The 23,967-nt window shown below is 44.1% G+C and overlaps 1 protein-coding gene across 3 annotated transcripts in view; it reads left to right on the forward strand.

The window, feature by feature from the left end:
• Window positions 1-23,967, forward strand: part of FLI1 (Fli-1 proto-oncogene, ETS transcription factor) — an 82,167-nt gene that overhangs the window by 29,588 nt on the left and 28,612 nt on the right. For all 3 annotated transcript variants that reach the window (XM_042831991.1, XM_042831993.1, XM_042831994.1), the window contains one exon: window positions 17,915-18,126. In XM_042831991.1, coding sequence (XP_042687925.1) covers window positions 17,915-18,126 — 212 coding nt within the window. The remainder of the gene's footprint in view (window positions 1-17,914; window positions 18,127-23,967) is intronic.

A 23,967-nucleotide genomic window follows, 5' to 3' on the forward strand; every position in this document is an offset into this window, starting at 1 on the left:
AGAAGCGAGAAGCAGGGCAGCGTGGGGCGAATTGACTTCTGTAGGAGGACTGAAAGAAGTGCTAGATGACATGGCCATGCTATTGCCAGCTCTTGTGGTATTTGGTGCTCATTTGGAAAGCCCAAATTGCATTGTAATTCTATTAGAATTTCTGCATTTGTTTATTAGAAGTGAATTTCTTACGACTGAGGGAAAGAACTAGAAATTAAATCCCGCAAAGATTAAAAACCAAGCTATAAATGTGAGCAGGCTTCTGATGAAGATCACATTCAGCTAAAAGATCTGGGCACATACTGCATGGGCAGACCAACTCCGAGTTGGTTCTGAACCAGAAAAACATACAGTGGATGCAGAAACACTGGTGCTAGGGCTGTTCAGAAGCAGAATAACTGCATAAACAGGGACTGTGCAGCTTGCAGGCTGAAGCTGGAAAGTTGGGGTGGCATAACTGCGGATAATGTGGCTGCAAACCAAACTCGGCGCTGCTTGCTGTATGCAGGCTCCTAATGATCGTTGTCTCTAAAAGAGAAAAAGAAATGCCGTGTGCCTTGGTGTCAGGGATCCAGTTTTGGGAAAGGCCTTGCTGGGAGATGAAATCAGATAAGTTGGTGTGCCCTGCAGCCCCATTTCATTTCTATTATTCCTTCTATCACACAAATGAGAAAAGGAAGTGGGGGCTGAGTTTTGTTTATTAATTCATGCTTCAGAATGACAATAGGACACCTGGACCAGCACCTGTCAGAATATGATGCAAATTAGCCCAGCAAATCTAGTCTTCATCAGCACAGCCATAATGAAGCACTAATAGAACTGATAATGATTTGAATAGTATTCATAGGAACAAGCTTTGCTCGGATATTGTCTCAATTGCATTAATTAATACGGTACATACAGAAATGCAGCATTGCTCCCATTCACAGGGACTTCCTGATGCTTTTCTGTTGCTGCTTGTTTTTCAAACAGCCCGTGCCAGGACTTATTATATTTGCAAACAATGGATCGTGAAGAAGTTCTGATGTAGTCTAGAGATAGAGAGGTGATGATGGTTGAAAGCTTAAATTAAAGCAGAATTTCCTTCAGTTTTCTCAAAGGATAGGTTAGCATTTGCTAATAACTGTCACTGGCTGTAAATGGCCTAAATGTCATTTGATGGATTTTACTCTTATTCTGTATCTCTCACTGAGATAATGGTCTTCATAGATGACTGTATGTTTGCATAGGTTTGTGAGTAGGAGGGAGTATTTTTACCATTCAGAGTTGTTACCTATTTCACCTCATGTTTGTTTGTTTATTTGTTTCTATGAATTCCAAATTTAGAAGATAAGAATGAATTAGAACAAAAAATCTCTTCACAGTGCTCAGGAGCAAACTGATCTGTCCAAGGAAAGAGCTCTGGGTTCTGACTTCAGAGTTTTCGTGTCGTCAGTTTCTTTGTTAGCAGATCCCCAACCGCACAGACTGGGTGTAGCATGGGCTGCATTTTTCAGAAATCCAATACCACTGACATGTGAGTTGTTGTTTTCATGACATCTCATTGTGGATTTGTAAATCTGGTGAAGCACAGAGGTTTAGGCCAAACGTGCTGGTTACCAGGGTTCCTGTTTGCACTGCAGGGGGGCCTCGTTGAGTCAGCTGCACAGAAGCCCTCATATACAGCAAAGTTCTGCAGAGAAAGGTGGGGGGGACAGTGTGTGAGTTTAACACAGAGAGTGCTGGATGAAGTGCTTGCAAATCTCCAGCTGACACAAGCTGTATATCTTCTCCCATGAAAAACTTCATAATAATTTGTGCAGAACATCACTTCAGGATAAACATAATAATGCTATAAATACCCCCGGCCATTTCCTGTTGTTCTTACTGCAGCTTGCACAGGCTTTGAGTCTGGGTGAGGGTGTGCCTATAATCCACATAGTAACATATACATTAACCTTCTTCTCAGCTTCTGCCATCGATTGTCTCATGGGCTTGAATAAAAATGTGCATTTCTTTCTAAACAAATGCATTAGTTGTCAGTTAACCTGCAGTTTGTCCCACTGAGAATAGCATTCATCACTAAGGAGCCGAGCAGCATTCTTTTCTTTGCACAGAGGATTCAGGGCAGCAAAATGATAAACTCCTGCACTAGAGGAGAAGAATTGAGCAGAACATAATGCATATTTCTCACCCTAAGTTATTTCAGTTCATCCATACTCTTAATTTTGACCGTCATATTTCAGGGAGATTAAACACACCTTAAAATATGAATTGAAATGATCAGAAACTCAAACTGTTTCCTGAACGTTTTATGCTTGATATTTACAGGATTTTATGTTTTGTTCGAGTTGATTGGTTATTTTAGTAAAAACAGAAGTAAAATTTACATTTGCATCTGCTTGTTAATTGTATAAGTGCAATGAGAAGAAAGTGGAGGAGGGAGGAGTAAAGGAAAGAGGGAGGGCTCGGAAGTGTAAAGTATGAATTAAGTCTTCAGAGGACCAGACTGAAAGTTCCTGTAACTAAATCATTTTCAACTGAGCAACTTCATTTAAACTGGTGATCTTTTAAATAGTGTTGGCAGCGTGCTTTTTACAACACAGCACAAACTAAAAGCTGGGATTGTGAATATTTGCTGAATAGCTTAGATTTTCCATCTAAATTAAGCCAAAAAACTTACATACAAAAACTGACTGGAGCACCTCCGAAGGAGACACTGCACTGCTGAAGCCTTGAACGCGTTCCTCCTGAGGTGAGCTAAAGCCCAGACTGCTGTAAGGCCTGCTTACTAAACCTGCAGAGAGCATATCTGGTTTGCCATGCTAACAAACCACTCAGCTAGTGAGTACATGGGCTCCATGGGGCTTGCTCCAGTCTTGTAGGGAAGTGCAACGGACCATTTGGGTGTGCACCACGTGCTGGGGATAGGGCAGTTAGTGAAGGAGACAAAACCACCTGCAGATGATGTTCTTTGGCTGCTTCCCCTGCAGTTCATTATCTTCCTAGATTCAGAGATGTGGTCTCACCCGATCTGCAGCCCTCAGAATCTAACTACTACTACCCAGCTCTTCTGTGAAAGCAGAACAGAGGGTGTTCCACCCTCTCTGCCTCCCACACATTTACCTGTATCACTGGCACGTTACCACATACAAGCTTTTGCCATTCTAGCTGTTGCTGGCAGATGACTGATATTTCCAGGTAGGCCAATCTATTCTCACACCCGCTGGTAAGGGTCAGGCAGCATTTATACTTATTTTGATCCCTCATAAGCTGCATTGATAGGCAATTGCCAGGCTTCCCATTGGGTTGTCTTCCATGGATTATTAAGAGGTGTCTGAGAAGCAAATGCTTTTCTGTCAGCATTTACGGTGTAGCCAAGCAGTAGGTGCCCATGGCTTCAGCCAGGGAATGCTGCAAGCCAGCCTCCACATTTTCTGTCTCTGCTACCTGCTCATTCCCAACCAAATGGAGTGAGCTGAGGGATGAATTGGGTGTGCACAGCTCCAAGGCATAAGAGACGCCCTAATATCACTTCAAATGCTATTGCAATCCCATCTCCACTTTATAGATTTCTTCTGAGAACTGCAGTCATTGCACAAGTGTGGCTCTTTCTTCCTGTGTTCTCTGTACTGTTCACACCTAGCTCTCATTCAGAACTGTGCATCCACTAATTAATTAAATGCTTCACCCAAAGGCTCACTTTCACTGTTTCCTCTATATTGTAGCAGCTCTGTAAGGTGCGATATTTTGTCTCTTGGTGCAGCCCAGGTATGGCTCAGCAATAACAATGTCTCAATAATGACAGTTTTTTACATGCTGGTGACTGCATGCTGTTCCGTGCGCACAGAGCTGTTTTTCTTTCCTATTGTTCATCCTATCAGCATTAACTAAAACAATGTTTTGAATCTCTTTTGTCCCCACTGAGAGAAATTGGCTTCACCATCCTCAGAAACCAACTGGGACAAAGCCGCTGACAAAGCAGCGCTGTGGAATTTCTGCTTATCGACCACCAAAAATCTTGCCCTAAAGAGGATGCTGGTGAGGAAAGGGACTGTTAGGCTTGCCATGATGAAGACATGCCTCTCCCCTTGGATGTGGCACCTGGCAAATAAGTAAAACCTGTCCTTTATAGAGGAGCACCATTGTGTGAAGCTAAGGAATGGGAGGAGAGGACTCCTGGAGGAGGCAGCCTGGTCTGTGGCAGGCATTCCAAAAACAGGCTGCAGCTTTTTGTTCATGTTTATACGTGTTTCTTGGACACCCCACTTCTCTCTAGGGCAGGAATTTGGAGTTGTTTTAGGTGTCACAATATCAAAATGCCAAATCTTAACACTACTGATGTACCCACACAAGCAAACAAGACCAGCTAGAGTTCAGACCTACGTGGATGGTCTTAAAATACGTCTAAGCATCTATTGCTTCTTTATGTGTCTGTCTAACATCTTAGAAAACTCATCAATTCATTAGGTTATCACATTTTAGATACTGACATTTTGCCAGGAAAGACAGTACCCACTTCGTGCATTTGTGTGGGAGTCATTCATGCATTCATGTTTAAGTGCACAAATATGCAAACGCCTACATGGAAGATTCAAACATACATCAGCCCAAAGACAAACCTTCTGTTGGCTTTGCTAGCATGATATCAAGTCCAGGAAGGCAAAAACTGTAATAGAAAACCCCTGTGTTTTTATCAGGGAAGTATAGAAGGATCATGCTAGATATGCTCTGATCTTTTTCTTCAGCTGATGTCTTTTCATCAGAAAAATGCAAATTTATCAGAGCCTTACCTATTCACTGGAAAGGCTGCTTTTTGGCAGTTTCCTCATTTTGAAAAAAGAAAAGATTTCAGCTGCTAGAAGTCCTACTTGATGCTTTCTCAATTTTTCCAGGCTTTGCTTTGAAATGACTCTTCATTTAGAAACGTACACCAACCCAATATTTTAAGAAAACTGAATAGGCTCAAACTGCAATGAGACAGAAGATCTGAAATCCAATATTTCGTTAAGCTAAGATGGAATTCTCTGGATAATCATTTTAGCTTTTCGTCCGTAATCAGAGTTGGAAAACTTCTCAAAACCTTGAATGAGGTTCTCAGGATATGAAACAATCCTTTACCACATCCTAGGTTTGCCTCCCTCTCACCTTGTGGCCTTAACAGCCACTTTTGCCCTCATTTTGCACAGAGAACTTTCACTTCAGTTGAATAAATAAATTGCCCAAGTGGCTTATCAGAGAGATGCAGCCTTAGGGTGTATCTGTGCACTGACTGCAGAGTGTATTAGTGCATTGCATTAGTGTATTTGCATGGATTTGTTTGGAATTTGCTTTTAATTTCTTGATTTTATTTTTGTCAAATAAGGAACTTAGGTCTGATTTGGTCAGAGACACTGAGAGCTTGCTGCTGTCCTTAGCATCAGAGAGCTTCATGAGGCTTCATTACGGAAAAAGAGTAAGGGCAGCCTTTTTGTGGATGTTAAACTGCTTGCACTTTGAACACTGAACATATCCTTCTCTTTATTCTTATTTTCACATCTGTGAGAGTAGAGCTTTCCATGCTTACCTTCCCAAAATCCTGGTGAGGTACCAAAATGCGATCACTGTGTTACAGGTTAGCACCAAGGATCCAGAAAGCCTCCGAACAAACAGGGCCGTATGCTACCTACAGAGTAGAGGAGCCCACACCTCCCAAGTGTCGCTCTAGTATTGAAACCACAAGAACATCTTTTTTTTTGTGCTTCGTGTACATTTCCTGCTCAGTTGAGAGCTGAGGAAAGAAGGTATGCTGAGGTGTGAACGCTGTTAGCATTCTTGTTGGTATTGTGAGTGCTCCAAGACAACAGAGATGCAAAGCTTTACCAAATATGGACCAGTGTGCCAAAGTGCTCCCATTCCCCCAATGCATTTACGATCAGAGCACTAATCCAGCAGCGATATTCCTTGCACTGCCCTTCTACATCTGGATACACATGCAGGTATTGCCTGAAACTCTCAGGGCAAAACAAAATGTTGATATTGATTTGGGACTCTGCCAATGAGTGCCTCGGTTTGTTTTCTTTTTTAAACTCTCAATTTCAGCAACAAATCAGAAACGAGTCTTTGAAGTTTGTTTTTTTTCTTTTCTTTTTTTTTCTGCAATGCTTCCATTTACTTCTGAGGAAGAAAAAAAATAAACTGAACAAAATACCAGAGCAGGACCGTGCCTGGTCCTGAGCCAGCAAGTGACAGCAGGGAAATGAGCACCCACAGCCTGACGTAGCTGAGCCCGCAGAGAAGGCACCCACATTTCTTAGGCCAAGGATAACTGCTTTCTTCAGCTGCCTTAAGCATTCCAGCCCAGTGGATACCTTCTTTTTTTCTATCCTTGTAGGAGTTTGAATAGCAAGCTAGCATAGCTTCTCACTTTCACAAACGTGCAGAAACCCCAGTTGCCTCTCTGTAGGGTGGCTGTCTGGTTAGCACAGTCAGAATTAGGAGGGGGGTTATTTTATTAGCCGGTAAAGCTGATTGATTTATTAGAGCAGAAATCTCTTGCTAGCTCCAGCACAGGTTATTCTCCAAATGCAAACTCTATTTCATTTCACACACACAAAATAGCCAAAGTGCCTGTGTTATGAATAGGCCCCTTTGTTACCCTGCGAATCGACAAGACAGACTGTTTAGTTCATGTCTGTACATTAGCAAAGGAGGACGGGGTCTGTGAGACAGATGTGGCCTTTAATTGCATGGAAATATTAGAAGATCGTTAAGCCAATTTTGACAGGGTTTTCCTCTTATGGAGGGAGCAGAGCGTTGTTTCAGGGAAGGTGCAGGGAGCAGCCCTGTCTTGCTGGCCTCACAAACAGGACCTTGTCCTACTCTCTCACCCCAATGCTAAACAAAACCAGAGGAGATTTAGTCAGAAGCCCCACTTTCCTGCCAGAGCTGCAGAGCTACATCTCAGAAAGCTTGCTTTAAATTGCATCTGATAAAAGGCTTTTCAACGCAGCTCAGGGGACTTGCCCTGGTAGAGATAAGACGAGCCATATCAGCTCTGCTGAGAACATGGAGATGTGCCGAGAGGCCGGCTTCTTATTTGTGTTAGCATGTAAGAAACACTTCAGCAAGAGGAGGACAAACTGCAGTCATCTCAGAAAACATTGCGGGGTTGCATATAAAGGCCACCCTCTCCTCTGTATGAAGGCTAGATTTGGTTTTGATGGCCTGGGTTTTGTTCTTAGTTCAGTTACACTCCATCAAATGACTTTGAGCAGAGTATTTGGTTGCTTTATGCAGGCTCTTATGCCATAAAGTTGAAGTAACATCCTCAAGTCTGTTTGCATGGCACCACTGAGATGCTGCCTTTGTCTGTTACTCACATTGCTATGGGAGGAGGTTACTGGCAGCTTGGTATTGCAGAGTTATCAAGCCAGAGCTAATGATTGTCGTTAGAAACCAAACCAGCCAAGCAAATGTGAAATTAATTGTTACAAGTGGAGTTTTGCAGATGAGTTGCAGGAAAGCAGGGCTGACACTGCATGGACCATGTGGAAATCTGCATGATGGTCCTAGAGATGACAGAAACCTGATCAGAACCAACCCCAAAGCTGCTCCTGTATATATACCTATTCTTATTTCAAGCAGCACCTCCTGCAGAGGAGAACACTGAGATGCCAAGTGACCCTAGCTAAAGCTGGAGACTGAACTGGTCTCAGTGCTGGGATTTGACTGCTGCCAGCCTTGGCTGCCAGCCCCTTTCCTCCCCAACATACTGTGAGCCTGGACTCCACTTCTTGCCTGCTTTCACTGCAGCAAAACATTTGAAACTCCCTGCCATGAACTCATCTCTGGCCTGCTTTGCTGGGGCTGAGGACAGGTGGGAAGAAGCAGCCATCTGTTCTCACAGGGGTGGAAAACTAGCCATGAGGGCAGACTTCTGGAGGCGGCAGGAGCAAACGACGTCATTTATCTAAGCAAGGCTCAGAGCCCTTCTCAGTGCCATGCTGATAAAATCAACAGACTTTCTGTTAATGGTTACTGGTAAGAGATTTTTGTAACTTCTCTGCTCGGCCTCCTATGGATAGATTTTGCTTTTGTCTAGCAGTTCTAGCCTTAGGATAACACTTGTCACTTCTCTGACCTGTTTCTTCCCTTGACATTGTGACACTGCAAAATCTGAGAACTTCTATGGTTGTGCATTGTACAGATACAGAAACTGAGACATGTGGACATCAATACAGTTGTAAACAAAGCCCTTTTTTATTTTTACTCTCACATCTTCTGCTGTTTATTTAGGAAAGAGGCAGCATTTGCCAGCTGATTCTTGTAGGTGGACACAGAGATGGGGTTTGATGGATATATTTAATCCATGCATTACTGAAATAGGTTGTTTGTCCTTAGCAGCAATCTTACTGTCCTGCTAGGCATCAGAAGCTGTTTTACTATTGCAGTTGTTTGGAGCATGAGTGCTGGTAGAACAGTCTGCTCTCAGTGGCTGCTGGTACTGCTAGGAAAAATATCACCTTGTCAATTCCTTTTTGTAATGTAATGTCAGCTCTGTGTTTCGACCCAGGTGCTAGGATGGAATTGTTGTCCAAGAGGTGAGATTCCAGGATCTTTTTCCTGCACCAAGATTAGAACTTCAGTGTTTCTTTGTAAATAAATGAAAAGCCCCTGGCAACTTCCAATGGAGTAAACTGAGTTTTTCTGTTCAAATATCTTGATTGAGATTGACAAAGAAAATATCTCAGTGTAATCCTGCTGAGCTGTTTTCCTTGGAATGCCACAAGTAGGCTTGTTCACAAAATCTCTGCTTTTCCTATAGGCGTATGCAGAAACAATCTCGTCACTGGAGCCACAGGGGCTGGGCTCAGTGCACAAGAAAAACAGAGATCCATGCCATCCCAGCAGGGTGGCAGCCTTCAGTTCCACAGCCAAGTGAAGGAGACCAGTTGGGGACTGGATGAGAAGCCAGCAGAGGCTGGGTATTCTGCACAAGGCATCAATGCACAGCTTTATTAAGCAGGGCGGTGGTGGTACCTGTGTTTGCAGCCAAGGGCAATGGGTGAAGGAAATGGAAAATCTAGTATTGTTGCTAACTGCTTCTCCTTCGGTTGTTTTGTCCTGTGACATTTAAGCCTAATGTTCTAGAGAGTTTTGAGCAGCTCCCCAGTCCTCCCAAATATGAGTGCAGTTTGTACAGCTCTTCCGAAAATCTCAACCTTGGTGCTTGTTCACCCCAGTAAATGCCAGTCTGCAGAGAAAGAGGCAAAGAAGTTTCAGAACACTCCATCAAGTGTATGCATATGCTGTGTTTTGAGTGACATTTGCAAAGTGTGGGTTGGGTGTGGGGAGTAAATCAGCTCCTGTGAGTCCTGAATGGCCGTTTGCTCTTCCCTCCATACTTCATGTGATGCACACTTGACAGCAAATCTAAGTAACCAGCTCTGAGCTGAAACACTGAATTTACACTCTGAGTATCAAGAGCACTGAGATCCTGAACACAGATTTAATCCAAACACAGCTCAGATCTGGAATGCTCAAGCATTATGCTTGTGATGTCAAGTTACATCTGGTTTAGGATTCAGGACTTCAGGACTGTGCTGTACTTATATTTACTTCTCTGATACAGTGTCCAGACATTGCAATATGCACTATAGATGTCAGTGATGGATTAGGCTTTTTATTTCCTTTTGGCTGAGCCTTTCCATCACCAACCATTTCCTGGGTAAATGGCATTCAGCTCTGCTCAAGATCCCTACCTCTATTTCAGGGGAGAGGCACATACTGCGTCCTCTCCTGGAGATTCTACTGTGATTCTTTCATGCTGTTGTTTTTCCTTAGTCTGGAATAAAGTCATCTCGGGCTGAAAGTGCATGTTTTGTTCTCTGTGGATGGAAACATAACAGCACCCGATGAATGTTTCCTGATGGGCTTCCTGCAATTGTGAAGGGAATGGTGTCAGAGAACAAAACAGGATACGGTTGCGGTGTTTGTGAATGTAGCCAGGACAATGGTATCAAAGTGAAATAAAAAATAATGAATGGACCTTGGTGCAGCAGTGAGTCAGCGCTCAGAGGAACCCAAAATACTTGTGCCTCTCTAAACTGCCACCTCCCAGGTCTTGCATTCCTGGGAGAACAGCCTTCTTTCAGTTTCCAGTGCCTGAGCAGTGGGAACCATCCTGCAATGTTCAGGAGGTGCAGTCTGCACCTATTCCTTCATGTTTTAGGGTCCACCAGGTGTCCTTTTCCAAGGCAGCCTGTTAAAGTGGAGGCACTTAGATGTGACCCTCACTCATGACAAAGTCCCCCTAATATTCAGAGATTTTGCACTTTGCTGTTTCCCTTTCTATGACGATTTCTTTATATCAATAAGATTTTCCATGTGGAAAACAAAAAAAAAACAAAAACAACAGAGTTGTTATATTGCCTCAGTTTCTGGTGGGAGTAAAAGCACCACTGATGGTGGTAATCCTGATCACAGAATGCCCACTAAAAGCCATTCTCTGGCACAGCATCAAGGAGAGCAGCAGGGCAGTGGGTGCCCTGGGACAAAGCTGAGGTCAGCACAGAATTCTGCATAGCAGAGGACTGCTCTAATTCTTCCAGATACAGTTTTGGCTTGTCAGGAAGCCAGATTCTGAAACCATCTTGCAATTTTCCCTCCATGTGTCTTCAGCAGAAAGGACCATAAAAATGCTACAATAATATTTACTGAAGTGTGTATGTTCACAGTTATATCCATGTGTCTCTGTTTACAAACGCATCTGCTCAGAGCAAGTCAATTATTTTGCAAGGGAAGGGAAAAAAACTCAAAGTAACATGAACTACAGCTAGGTGGATTTGACTACTGAGCTCTGGAAAGCAGTCACCCATGCAGTGTCAGATCATTCGAGTCATTCGTAGTGAGCATGGGCTGCTCTGGAGTGGAGAAGATGTGGGCAGAGAGCTGTGGTGATCTAAGCATAGTAAGCTGGCCAAGGGCAGTGCTAATACATGGGAAAGGCTGATTGGTTTTCTGGGAACATGATGTGGCTTGGAAAAGATCCACAGAGATGATTTAGTCCTCCCACCTCAGCAGACAGTGCTAACTCCAGAGTTATGCTGATTTGTTCATGGAGGCAAATCCTTTTGTAGTAAAATTCACTGCCAGAAATGAAACCTGTCTCACCAATGCCAATGGCAAAGCTTCCAGAGCTTTTAACAGGCTTCAAGCTTTACCCCCAAGGTTTAGTACTCACCCTAAATCACCTGGTGTGTTTTGGTTGGCAGACCCGAGCAGGAATTCTCCCAAACTTTCTGGTACCAGAAGCCAGAGGCTGTGATTTGTCCATTGTCTGTTAATGGGCAGACACCTCATCCACTCCTCCACTGCTCCCAGTGTGCATCGTACAGGCAGGGTGCGAAGCACCGCAGGATGGTAGGCTGCAGATGTGATAATCTCTCAGACATGTCCAGCCTTCTCGCTTCTTATTTCACCATATTACTCTTCTCAGGTCAAGGGGACACAACAGTAATTTGAGCAGGTTCTTTATTTCACTTCCTTTCCTGGGCCTGTGCTCAGCACACACCAAACCATCTCCTGGAGATTCCCACACGTCTAAGGCTGCTCCTAAGCCTTCCTATCATCAGCCCTAATGCAGGAACTTGTTGGGTACGAGTGCTTGGGACCCACTCATTCCCACCTGATATTCAGCCTATTGAAAACAAATCAGTACGGGCTCTAAGCTGATTGATGCAAAGCTTTGACTGAGAAAAAAGCCTTTGGTTCAGATCCTAAAATATGCACATGAAGTCAAGTGCTTCCAGTGATCTTCTGAAAAGCAAAGTATAGAGCATGGCTTATGTTTTCCTTTTTGAGTCAGATTTTGGTGATCTTGAGATCAAAAGAACAAAACATTCATTTTAGCAACTTTATTTGATCCACTTCATGTGTGATTTCATGGAGATAGTGGGTGTAAAAATTAAGACAAAAAAAAAAAAAAAAAGACTTACATCCTTATAAAAAGTTTTGCAAAATCACCTTACCCTAATTTTTAGCTGGTTTTGTGTGATCTCTAGTTTCAGTCTGAAAGCCTATCTGGCTTTGTTTCCTCCTAGCACAAGTTACTAAGTTGTTGTTCCTAATTTATCTGAATTATGAAGAAATGCTGATGCTCTCTAAGGCTGCCAAGCTGAGCTCCATTGTAGTGCTCCTGATGGAAAGTGAAAGAAAGGCAGGCAGAGCTGCAGAGGAGAGCTTGCATCACAGTTTGTCTGTGTAACTGACTTGCTTTGTAGTTTTGAGTAATTCTTCAGTGCAGAGTAAGTACAAAAATAGAGGAGTATGAGATATCATCAAAATAAATGAAAGCCAGCATGCAATGTTGTGGCCCTTCTTTCCACACAAAGAAAGCCTCAAATGCACAGAAACTTTGACACAGGCTGAAAGGCATGCTGCCTTCCCCTTAATCCTCAGTCCTGAGCTGCAGGGGGGGAAAGCAAAACTGCATCTCCTCCCATCCTTCCTCAGGGCAGGGGCAGCTCTTAGGCATGGATGACAGCATTTGGGTTGCCACAACACAAATACTATCAGCTCAGCTGGAAAATACTGTGAGCAGGATGGGCAGGCAGTCACTGTGCAGTTCTACAAGTGGATAGAAGAAGTCTAGAGCAAGGAAGTTAGGCAGTGGCAACTCTCAGCCTTCTATTTGCACTACAGCATTATGTTGGGTCTCTGGTGATAGCTGCAGTCTGCAAATCCTCTGCTATAGAGGCAGGCTTTAAATTGATTGTGAAGGGCACAAGATTGGATTGTGGTTGTTAGCAATAAAATGCCTATGCTCATAATTTTCCAGGGGGAGTTACAGGAGTCCCTGCACCAGTCACATAATATGCTGCAAAGAAGGTGGAATGGCAAGAGCAAACCTCAAAAAAGCACACTGGAAAGATGTGGAATTCAAAAACTAACAGCCCTGGACGAGGCTCAGAGCCACCAGGGCTTACTGCATGTGTAGAACAGCAACAGAGGATGCAGGGAGGAAAAGGGACAGATGAGGGAATACCTTGCTAAAGCTTATGTCTAAGATCATGGGCAGAGATGAGAATAATACTCTGCCTTCCTGTCTGCTAATTCCATGCTCAATCCATTCAAATGTACTGCCCCAAGATCAACCCAGACTCTGTTCCTCTGTACATTTTATATTTGACTCATTTTCTTGTAAGTCTGATGTTATCTCCCTTCTGCTTGCATGAGATGTTGGCAAAAGAAGTGCTGACTTGTAAAAGTGCAGTGCCAAAGTCATTTCTGTTCAAGGAGCAGAACCTCTGTGCTAACCTCAAGCCATATGTAAGACTTTTTGCTGTTGGTACCTAATATTGCAGTGCTCTGCATTGCACCTCTGGGCTCCGGCAGATGGTGGGTCTGAGTTGGTAGCATTCACTTTACAAAAGTATTTCAGGAGTGATTTTCCTGCAGGACTAAGGGTGGTGAAAATATATTACTGAAAAAAAAAGATAACAAAGTCACCCCTCTAGATGTAGAAGTTCTTTCCATGCACAGCATGATGGGTCAGGCACTCAGCATTTGCTTCTAAGCCAGACTTTGTGGAGGAGGATGAATCTTTGATCTTTAGCAATGCCTTTTAAATGTGGTTATGGCCAGAAAAGCGAATGTAAAGAGCTCGAAGTCAACATTCAGTGTAAGTTCATTGAATACACCTGGAAAAAGTTGTTACTGTAGGCACTACATTGTATCTGGGGTGAAAACACTGACAAGTGTCACCTCACCAGCTCTTGTTCTCCTGACCTTTCTCATAGAGTGGGGAACCAGGACCCTCTAATGAGCTATCCTTGGCAGTAAACTTTAGCTAAGGGTAAAAACCTGAACTTTTAAGGGCTTTGTCCAAGGCAAACCTTGGGGGGTTAGAGAATGTGAGGACATCCTGGGGCTAGATCTGCTGTTAGTGCACTCATCAGCTCTATCAAGCCTGTGTTGGGGACAGTGGGCAGAACGAGGAGGTGAGTGGTGATAATTCACATTGCACATCCTCACTGTGTGCATGCCCCTGACTTTTGCCTGAGGGCTGTTCATACAGAATACATCCCTTCCGTGCAGAATAAATGCCCCAGCAGTCCCCCTCATTAACCGAAGTAAAACCTTTTGCTGACACACAAATGCCATTTGCACATGGCAGTAAAGCCTTGGGATAACTTGCTTGAAGCATTGCCTCTGCCCTGCAGCAGTGCTGCTGGTGTGACCAGCAGAGCAGGCTGCCTTTCCTGCAGCACAGGAACAAAATCACAGCACAAATCACCACACTGAGGCACTTACACGTGGGACCTGGCTCTGGGTGGCTGGTCTAAGAAAACAAAATCCTGCAGATTTCTCCTTGCACAACTAAAAGCTGTTATTACTAATAGCCATTTCACATTTTCATGTCTAGGAGATCCACGAGTGCATGCTAGCTCTGCACAAAGTTGTCTCAGTGCTCACAGCAATGGGAGCCCATCGTGGTGGGCTGCCTTGTGGAGGCTGAGGCTGTGCTCTGCAGGGACTGAACTTGCCTATGGCCGTGCTGCAAGCAGCCTAGACGGGGCTTGCCACATTTATGCCAGGAATGTGATTAAAAACTGGAAAAACTGAAGCCGGCCTATTCCCAGAGGCAATATAATGTAACGTATATGCCAGAGTAATACACACAAGACCCCTGTCTCAGACACAGTCTGGCCAGCTCAAGGACACAGCCCAGGAGGCGACAGCGTGGGGGGAGCTCTGTGAGCAGTGCCCTGTCTGGTTAGGTTATGTTAGCACCTTTCACACCTTGCCTTGCTCTCCCAGTTGCCCGTCACCATACACTAAGTAATTCTAGATTCCAGTGGGACAGACATTTGCCCTCTGGTATGCAGTTTAACTCTTGATCCCTTCCTCAGCAAGAGCTGAAGTCAAACACTTCCTGATCAGATTAGGTCCTTCAAAACAGAATCTAGCCAAGGAGAGCCTCTGATAGTGACTAAAGGCAGGTTGTGTGCTTTCCCCATCCTGGCAGGGTCAGCTGAGCCTTGTCCTCTTCCAGGAAAATGAGTCCCACTTAGTCCTCCTTTTAGGGTGTCAGCTGAGCGGCCTGTGCTCTGATCCCACAAGTTAAAGGCTACCTGCTACCTACCACCCCCTTGCTTTTCTCCCAGATTGTAATGTCCAGATCACAGAAAAGCTGCTTGCAGCAGGGCTGGCAGCATGCCACTCGACTTCCTCGCATGCAATCAGCAATACTTGTTTGCTATTTGCTTGCACGTCCTGACCGTGAGCAGGTGTTACAAGCCACTATCTCTCATCTGCCGAAGCTCTGTGTGTCATCAGTTCCCTCAGAGCCATGAGTCTGTAGTGTTTGTTGCTGTAACTAACTCAAGGCTTTAGCTCAAATGGTCCCTGGTTCACTGCCACAACGGCAGTCATCACATTTGAATTTCTTTTCCTCTGTGTGATGAAGTCTCAAAGCCTGTGCGTTTTGCAGACTGCATGCACTCAAGCAGCAAAACGCAGAGCTGCTCCATGCAGCTGCTGCCTGCCTGCTGGCTGTCACTGCTGTGCAGGCAGGGCCCGGCCACTTGTCTGTCAGGGAAGGTCCTTATCTGAGGAGGCAGACTTTCCATCTGATACCAGACAACTGTGTACTTGCCTTTTGTTAGCTCTGTGTATTGTAAAGATACTGGCTTAATAGCTGATCCTAGTCTGGGGCTGTTCTTTGCTTCTTGATGTTTTCTTTTCTTTTCTGATTTTATTTTATTTTTTCAGCAGAATCTCTCTTCAGAAGAAAAATGGCTTTAGGTAGAAATGACGTTTTCCCAGATATTTCTGCCCTCAAAGGTAGATTTGTGCATGGCTTTAAACTGGAAATCTCCAAAAGAGAACAGCTTAAGAGCACCCCGTGCATTCACAGTGGTACAGATGGTTTCCTGACTGCTCGCTATGAGGCTCAGCCCTCACCCAGGATGCACAGCACAGACTAGGAAGGCAGAAATCAGTCCAGCACCCCACGCGTCTGTTGCCCACCTACCACCTCATAATGCTGGGAGCTCCACATTTTCTAAACAGAAGCCTATGGAAGATGGGTCATTTTGGAACTGTTGTCTGATAGCTTGACAGTAAACCAGAGAAGCTGCAAGCTTCTGGAGCCCTACCTCTGGATGGAAGGCCTGATCTGATTTAAGAGCTATTACCAGACAGCAATGTGTCCTTACACCATTCTACACAGGCAAAGCTTGTATCCTGGAGAAATTCTCCATCTCTGTAAGGACAGAAGGCTGGGGTCATGCAGGAACATGCAACATGCAGCATTAGGCAGCGTGGGGCAAAAGCTCTCAGTGCTGTTTAAGGGCTGTCACCATTGCAGCTGCTCAGGGTGAGAGGTTGCTTGCAAAATGCTTGTAGCAAAAACTGAGACTTCAGCAGGACTTACACACATATGAGGGCTGTCCTGAATTCAGGCTTAGTCAGGCTCAGTGAAACTCAAGGCTGCTCAGGAGTGTTTGGTTTTGTTACGTGATCTGAGGTCTGTGATAGAAAAGTGCTGATATCTGTAGATGCAGAGCACTGACATGACTCGTGCTAAATGGGTTAATTTCAAGCTGAGAGGGATTCTAATATTCAGCCAGTTGAACTGCAACTATTGACATTTTTTGTGATGATATCACAAGCCCCTTAATATCTGATTTTCGCTTTGATTCTCGTGTGATCAGAGGATTTCAGCAGCTGTATGTTTCTAAGTTTTCAGAATTTCTGTTTCCCTCCTCAGTTGTGGAAAAAGTTTGCAAAACTAACCTCAGAAATGACTGTTGTGGGGAAGAAGGCAGAGAACAACAATTTATTATTTCTAAAAGCTCATAATTTGGATCGCGTCCTGTGAATTTGGAACACCAGAGGTTTAGCTTTGAAAGCAAAGGCAGCATCTACACGCTCACAATAACCCACTGCTTCACATGTATTACAGGTCTTCTCAGTCCACAGAGGAGGCAACTCCATTGCTGCCTTTGTTTTGGAGGGCTGCTCCATTAACTCACATTAAAGTAACGTGTACTTTTAGCTTGGGAGGTTCCTCCTTCAGTTTCTGGCTTGCCAGCCATAATGGCAGCTGTGCTCTGTGTGGTTAGCTGAGCTCCATTCAAGAACATGCAGACCCTGTCAGATGCACTTGGAATAAAGAAGGACTGTGCCAAAGCCTGTATGAGTCTGGCATGCTTCATTTAAAAAACCCAAATGCATCAACGCAAGGAAATTGATAGTCAAAACTTTTTGTCAACATTTTGAGTTTCAGCAGGGAAAAAAAAAGAAAAAAAAAAGGATAACAATTTCCTGTTTTTAAGCATTTCTAGAAATGCACATTTGGTAACTCACCAGTCCTACATTTCCCACAAAATAAACAAAGAGGGTAAAGTATTGCATTTTTTATCCCACCACTAACACCCGTAACTCTGACCTGCACTGACTGCTTCTGCTTCATGGGTAGCCTCAAAATATAGACCCCACACAAAACCCCTTGGAAGAAGATGCTCAGAAATAACATGCACCTCCAATGACACTCCAGATATTTTATGTACATATCTGTTTTTATGGTTTTGGACCAGCAAGTGCAGACAGGGGGGCAGGTAACTACATAAAACACAGGTAAAGCTGCTTCTCAGAGTCTGTTTCCAGTGACCCCTGGGCACAGTGTAGCAGCCAGCTGCCACCTTTGCTGTTTGCAGAAGTCAGATAACCTTAATTCTTGCCCCACCCAGCAGCTAGCAAAGGAACCCACTGGTTTTGCATACGGGTTGATGGACCCCAAAGTATCTGATTCAATCTGCAATCCTGACAGGTGGCAATTTCAGACAGAGCTGGGCAGCTGGGGGGGCCTCACAGGTGCTCACCAGCTCAAAGAGAGAATGAGAGTGGGGTTACTGGTTTAGTCACAACCCTGAGCACTTGTTTTTTCTCTCCTCAGGAGGCCCTGTCGGTGGTGAGCGACGACCAGTCCCTCTTTGACTCCACATACGGCGCTGCCACTCACCTCCCCAAGGCAGACATGACAGCCTCAGGGAACCCTGACTATGGCCAGCCACACAAAATCAACCCTTTACCTCCTCAGCAGGAGTGGATTAACCAGCCAGTCCGGGTCAATGTTAAAAGAGAATATGACCACATGAATGGATCAAGGTAAGGAAAGACCCTTTCCTCTTCTGCTGAATCTGAAATAAAAGTAAAGCACGTGCTGTCCGTTTGTGCTCTGCAGTTCAACAAACCCAATGTCCATGCAGTCGTACCCCATTACCCCTGGAAGCAGTTTCTTGTCACTCGTGGCTTGCAGATCCTTAGCACACAACTCTACCAGTCTCTCTGAACGTTGTACAGACTGGGATGTGAGACTGCCAGGACAGAGTTCATCCTACAAATACTGCTTTGATTTACACATTTCATCACTTAGTTCAGCATCTCACAAATATGCCATGGTTCAATGGGCTTCCAAAGACAGAGTTTATACTAGTAGTGAAGCTAGTGAAAGCTGAACTAATGGGCTGCATGAGCTTCACTGGAGGGAGTTCTCATTGCATCTGCAACTAGATTTGTGCTTTGCAGGGGCAGAAGGAACAGTAGGAAATTGGAAAACTATTTGATGAAGACAAGTAGAAGAGACTGATGTATTTCATGGCAGTCTAATAGGTGTAACAAAACAAAATACGTGCATATATTCTGCATGTGTATAGGTGACCACTTGTGAAAATGAGAGCTTAGGATTAGGTCTGAACAGAGAAGTTCACCATCAGTAATAAATGGACTATGATATATTTAGCCACAGAAATGGGAAGCCTGCCCCATCCCACTGGTGGTTGGAGCTGGGGAAGGTGGATCATTTCCACATTCAGCAAAGGAAATATTTTCTTATCAGCTCAGACTGTTTCTTTAAAGAACATTTATAGAAGTAAAAACACTAGGAAAAAATGGCACCCTCTTGGAGAAAGTCATGAAGACTAAAACTTCTAAGTTATTTCAGATTTAAATATATACAATTTAAAACTAGTTCGTTTTTAGAATTAGATTTTAGAACACATTCATTTCTTATTAAATTCTAATTTCAAAGTCACAAAGATCTGTGACATTTCTATGATGTTAATATAGTTCAACATCTGAGGGCTTTTCTTTAACAGCCTACTTTCCTGGTTTCTGAGAACCTAGCGAAGTAAAGCTTGAAACAGAAAGCAGCCTCACAGTTTCAGACTTCTATAGTGAGATGATGGTGTTACAAACTTCAAACAGCAGTGTGTTGCTTTTCCTCATCAGTATACAGATGCTGATTTTACTATGAGATAAAGGTCTGTTTGTCTGTTCGATCATTTGTAGATCGAATTTGATGCTGCCCCAGTTGTACCTTGGTGTCACATCTGGACCTTGGAAGAACTACTGGGATTTTTGCTCAGATTACAAGCTGAAACATAGGAAAATGGGCTTTTTTTTTTTTCCTTTTTCCTGAAAAAATCCATCCCTAGGGTGCACAGGAATTGGGATGGATTTGACCTTTCCATCCTGCGCAGAGTTAAACCAGTCATGAGAGCAGAGGTGGCAGAATCAGTCTCACATGTGGCACAGGCAGCACACTCCCACAGTCATGTGAGGAAACCCTTTGTAGGACTGCATCAGTTGCTCACGCCAACAGTAGCAGACCAACTCTCACAGAGGGTTTCCTCCCTGTATTCTGCTGCTGTCTCACTCTAGCAGATTTTGGAGGGCCTAACAAGGAAGAAGTCCTGTCAAATTTGCTGAGCTACCAGAGGCAGTGAATATTTCTGCTTTTTACATCTTGCAAAAGCCTGCTCTGCATAGATTTGCATGTAGGTGTACTTATATATGTCCAGAAGTCTATGCAACATTTTCCTTGTATGTGTATTGCATGTACTTAGCAGTTAGAGAATCACAGAATCAGTCAAAAGTATTGGGCTGAGCTTCCATAGTGGTCTTTGTGCTGCAATTTCCTCTTCTGTTCAGAAAAAAAGGGAAATAATAGTGCTTTGACAGGCTGATCCATTAGCAACTGTAAGTGCTCCCATACCCCTAGAGAAAGGCTCTCCAGAAGTGTGTTTATTCTGGGCAAAAAGGAAATCCTTTTTTATGGGTTTACTTGAACCTACAAGATTTTTAGGCAGAAACTCAGTGTCCTCAGTCACTCTAAGAAGGGGGTAACAACTTCCCAACCTGTTGGAAAAAAAGAAAGGACTGTTTTGCATGTCAGAAGTCAGCACTGAAATAACTTCCATCCTTGCCTTTTCATAACTTGTTAGCACAGGAGCTCCAACCAATCCAAGACATGAGAACATTCACCTGATGTATCCATCCTCTCTCACCATTCATGGCTAAAGATTTGTCCTTCCCTCTCATGTCCATCACAGTTCATTGTTTCAGGTCAGGCTGCGCCTGTCGCTTCTTCCTCTGCCCCATCAGCTGCCTGGCAAAACTGACACCATCTGAGCAGCAAAAACTGATCTCACTACCGATTAACTCGAACAGACTGAATAACAAAGCCTCTTCCCCCTCCCTCCCTCTCTCTCTCTCTCTCTCCCCCTGTCTTTCTCTCCCTTGTTTTTCAAATACAGTCTCTTACCGAGTTCCAGCTGCCTCATTAAAGTAGCTTTTTTGTGTTTCACCTGGACTTGAAGCACAAGCATTTTCTCCTCGTTGAGAGGATGGTTTGTGTACTCTAGGGAGTGATAGAGCCGTAGGAAACCTGACAGTGGAGAGAGCTGGGTGACGGTAAGGGGCAGCGTGCAGCTTTTCTCCTTTACCTTAGTGCTCAGATCTGGTCTGATGGCTGAGATATGATGTGATGGGCTGCTTTGGTGGGAGAAGGGCTCTTTGAAGAACCTCTCCCAGTCCGTTGTGCAGAGCCATTCCTTCCAGTGCTAAACAATGTGGCAGCCCTGCCCAGGTCTCTACTCCACATCACGTGTAGGAAGAATTTCCCAGATAGCTGCATCCCGTTGTGTACGTGGGATGTTCAGGTGGTTGCAGGAATCTGTGCCTTAGATGAGACGATGGGACTTTTGCATTATTGCAAGATTCAGAGGTAGAAATATGGTGAGTTTGAGTACGAGCAGAGCTGGATGCAGCTCACACCATCAGTCTGTCCTTGCCTTCATGCATGGTTCCTTGCTCAGCCCTTGCTCTGACCTGTTACACAGAAGAAATAGAGATCCAGCATTTCCTTCAGTTTACAAAAAGGTGTTGTGTAAACCTTTCTTCTCTCTTTGCATTGTTTCAGGGACTGGAAATTTGGCTTGTGTTCTTTACTCTCTGTTGGATTTGTGTCTTCTGTTTATTTAGTTTATAGCCCACCAGAGGAAAGCTCTGTCTTCTATGATGTGCATTTACAGCTCCAAATATACCACACCTGGGTTGCCATTAGGGCCTTTGGTTGCCTTTTTAATATAAAAGCATTTTTATACACATTTTTTTTAAAGGATGAGAATCTTTTGCATTTTAAAATCTGAAGAATAAAGGAAAAGGCTGGGTGAAGTTCAATCTAATTTACAGTCAGTGTTAATAACAGATCTTTCCATATCATTTACAGCAATTCCAAAAGCAAAGAGTGCACCAAACAACAGATGTTACAAATTCAGCCACTGCATATCTGCATTTGATGTTACAAAATTTGTATGATCTGCCCATAAAAAATAATATTCACATGTTCTGGATGCCTGCGTAGATGCAGATGAACTCCCCTGTGTAATTCCAACTGATGTTATGAATTTTGCCTAGCTAAAATGCTGTAGTCAGAGCTTTGAAACCACTTTGAAAGCCTTCTCCTGCTTCAGAATACTAAAATGGTGTTAAGGTTCAGGGATCTCAGAACATTTTTATGCCATTATAATTTTCTCTAAAGCAAAACAAAGAGGCCATCAGTGATGTCTTTAGGAATAAAAATGCCTGTAAATAGCATGTGAGCCCTCTAGTGGGATTCATGGTGCTGTTCCATCCCCAGCCAGAGCAGCAGCCCGTGCAAATACCTTCTGCTTGTCTTGTACCTGTGAGTTGTAAATACAGACACGTTAGAGCCGCACGAGCCTCTGTGTTTTCCCCACACGATTTGAGTTTTGTCAATCGTACATTTCTTTCCATCCTTTCTACAGCCATCTCTTCTTTCTGCAGGCTTCTAGAGCCTCTTTTCCAATGTGAGCCTCCTCTTCAGGCATTCCTTGCTTTGGGCGTGTAAATGTGAGGCACTGTTAAAGCTGAGGTTCAAGGAACTTTGCTTCTGCCCTGAGAGCTCTGTTCCTTGCCTGTGAAAGGAATCAGAAGCAGAATCATGATGTATTTGTTCCTACTTCCTTCCATGAACAAAAATAAAATTTAATTTCACGTTTAAACTTGAGATGATCAAATGAGGACTTACACATGTAAGTGGCATGCTTAATTAAGAGGAAAAAAAAAAAGATATGAAGAGGGGAGGAATGGAAGGATAGGAATAACAGGATAGAAAGAAGAAGGAAATGTCGCACTGATCACAGCTGAGTCAGTTTCAGAAATCGTTAAAACCCCTTATTTTGCTCCTTCAAATGAAAGCCAAAGGTGATTCCTAGACAGAGGCCCTGGGACAGTAATTGCTTTATTTCCAAGTATCTGGAACACAAACTGAAGCAGTACAGAGCAGTTATTAGTCAATGCCAGGCTGGCTGCTTGTCCATTTTGGCCAGTCTAGCGCACACTTTCCCAAAACACCGAGCTCTTGGCATCCCCAGAGACTGCTACTGGAGCTGCTGGAATGAAGAGTCTTTGGGCTGACAGTGGGAATGAGCTCTGCTTCATATTCCTTGGACTCAGTCACTGCCATAGTGAATACACTTAGGAGATTTTGTGAAAGCGGCCTGTATCCCTTTACACTGGGAGATTACAGCATCTTCTGCTCCAAACCTGAGCAACTACAGCGTGTGTAGCCACTTGAAAGCCTGGAGTAGGGATAATCTGTGAATACTCGAGGATTAATCAGGCATCTGAAATCTCACAAACCATTTCAAATAATGAGGAAATTTTTCTATGAATCTAAGTCTGCTTGTGAGTAATGCATGAAGTAAGAAAGGAGTGTATTCCAATGAATACCCCATTCATGGCTCACGGCTGCCTGTTCTCATTTGATACTGTAGTTATTCCCATACTGAATTCTTCTTTGTACTGCCCACACTTACACGTACCCTCTGCTGGGACGCTGCTGAGTGCCTCCTGTTAGGGCAGGCTGGGCTGTGCAGTGAGGCGCCTCCAGGAGCTGTGGGCCCTGGTCAGACTAATAGCGTTCGTTTGGTCTCATTTGGATTTAGTAGGGAATGCTGCACTGCAAAGGACACAAAAGTAAGGATGTTCCTGCTTGCTGTTGTTAAAGTGCGTTTCTTAAGAGAAGGGCAGTTTGATCTCCTGCCTAATAACGTTTTGGTAATGCCATCCCCAGTTAAGTTTGCTTTCGTCTATCTGGGGTTAGTTGTGGACCCAGCCATCCTTAAAATTTGTTCAAAAGGAAGGGAGGCATCTGTACATCCACATGGACACACGGGTGCATTTAACATTTCTCACAGGATGAGTGGAGTGGTCTTTTCCTGCACTGTGCTGCTGGGGTAAGCCAGTTGTTGGTCCCTTAGTCCCTACAACTGTTTTTGAGCTCTCTGCCCTGGATACTTGGTTGTCTGGTTTTGGCTGCTGAGACATACAGAGCAAGCAAAGGATCCGCAGGGCCCTGGCTGCCAAGCCAAGAGAGATGGCTGCGTCTACAAAGTGAAAAATGATCACAGAATTGCTGAGGAAATCTTACAGTGCTGGGGTTATTTTTGCTCCTTTGCTGTCAGCCATGTGAATGTGCACAGCACACAGCAGAGAGAGTGAAGACAGCCCAGGTCCCTGCAGTCTGTTCATGTGTGTCATCTGATGCCACCAGAAAACCTGTGCACTCCTACATAGATCAGCCTTCTGGAAGATGTACTTAATCTGACAGACTGGATGTATCCTATCGCTTTGTACGGATAT

Source organism: Centrocercus urophasianus, unplaced genomic scaffold, assembly GCF_019232065.1.
Source record: "Centrocercus urophasianus isolate 14NV4802_14NV808 unplaced genomic scaffold, USGS_Curo_1.0 seq_37, whole genome shotgun sequence".
NCBI lineage: Eukaryota > Metazoa > Chordata > Aves > Galliformes > Phasianidae > Centrocercus > Centrocercus urophasianus.